The 1460-nt window shown below is 41.4% G+C and overlaps 1 protein-coding gene across 1 annotated transcript in view; it reads right to left on the bottom strand.

Annotated features, from left to right (window-relative positions):
- The window catches only part of LOC135220539 (cubilin-like), a 283132-nt gene that overhangs the window by 278804 nt on the left and 2868 nt on the right, over window positions 1–1460 (bottom strand). Inside the window, exon 3 of the mRNA XM_064257726.1 lies at window positions 1405–1460. This exon is cut by the window's right edge and continues 77 nt beyond it. Coding sequence (XP_064113796.1) covers window positions 1405–1460 — 56 coding nt within the window. The remainder of the gene's footprint in view (window positions 1–1404) is intronic.

The following is a 1460-nucleotide window of genomic DNA, read 5'->3' as shown; positions in this document are numbered from 1 at the left end:
AGGAAATGTCATCTTCCACCTACAGGAGTCGGAGTTGGATAAGATACAGAGTGATGACAGCGACACAGAAGAAGTGGATATTGAACATATTCTACTTCCTCAAGCCCACATCGTCTGTCAGAAGAAGCCCAAGATGTTGGGACTGGGCCAATTGTATGTTTATTTATAATGTCTGGCTTAACTTTTTTTTATTTGTTGAAAATATACAATATTTTGCAGTACATGCAGTATTCTACCAAAGTGAATTTACAACCTAGATTTTCAGAATGCAATATTTTTACATTCTCCAATACATGTTCCATTACTTTACAGTCTGCTCTGTTTTACACTATCGGCGTGAGTTCCAGGTAGACATCCGACCTTGCTCTCTTTGCGCGTACATTTGCGGCGTAATTTACGGTGCTGGCTTTACGTCCGTTAGCCCGTTGTCCTGTTTTACAGCTGTTCAAGGTCATTTCACCACGATGATGCCCACGATCCCACATACTTGGGCATACAACCGTTCGTGATAAGCGAATGTGTGACCCCAGCATTACACTATCGGTGTGAGTTCCAGGTATACGTCCGACCTTGCTTTCTTTGCGCGTACATTTGCGGCGCAATTTACGGTGCTGGCTTTACGTCCATTTAGTCTGTGTCCTGTTTACCAGCTGTTCAAGGCCATTTCACCGCGATGATGCCCACGATCCACATATCTGGGCATACGTTGTCGTGATACGTGAATGTGTGACCCCAGCATTACTCCTATTTCCCAAGCTCTCAGAGACATCCCACCAAACTACTCGAACCAGTTCTAGTGACTTCTACCGTTCTATGGTTAGTCTATTCTCAGCCTTTTTTCTCTACACGATTCTTTCATCGGGTGCTTCCAACTTGCTTGTCTATATATGTTTCGCATCCGGTTTTTCCATTCCACGGTCCAAATAAGATTTGGACCTTGTTCAGTTCTGCCTCTCGTTTGACACCAAACCTCCACCTCCTCTTTTCCCTAAACCAAACATATCTCTGTCGACCTTTCAGGCGAGCCTGTTCTTGTCATTACCGAAGATAGACTTTAATTGGTAATGAAACGATATAATACTGGCTATCTTTTCAAAAGTGCCTTGATGTTCCAGCCTTAATCTGATGTTTGCCAAATAAAAATCACGATGAAATGGATGTTTACCTACATTAAACTAACACTATGAGCCTTGTACATTCGACTTTTTATCTTGAATTGCAAGCATTATTACTTTAATGTTTCTTTAATGCGTAGTTATTTATATTGAATTTAATAACTGCCTCCTGTCGTTGCAACCCCAGTTTAAATATATTAATGACTCAGTTTATTTTCCTGATTTATTTCCGTGAACCCTTATCGTGCAGTAAATAAGTAGAGAAGTTTTCCATTCTAGATGCCAATACCTTGTGGCAGTCGGACGTTTCTCGAGTGATGGTGATGTTGAATCCCGGAAAACTGA

Source organism: Macrobrachium nipponense, chromosome 2 (genome assembly GCF_015104395.2).
Source record: "Macrobrachium nipponense isolate FS-2020 chromosome 2, ASM1510439v2, whole genome shotgun sequence".
NCBI classification, from domain to species: domain Eukaryota; kingdom Metazoa; phylum Arthropoda; class Malacostraca; order Decapoda; family Palaemonidae; genus Macrobrachium; species Macrobrachium nipponense.
This window is presented reverse-complemented; position numbering and strand designations above follow the sequence as displayed.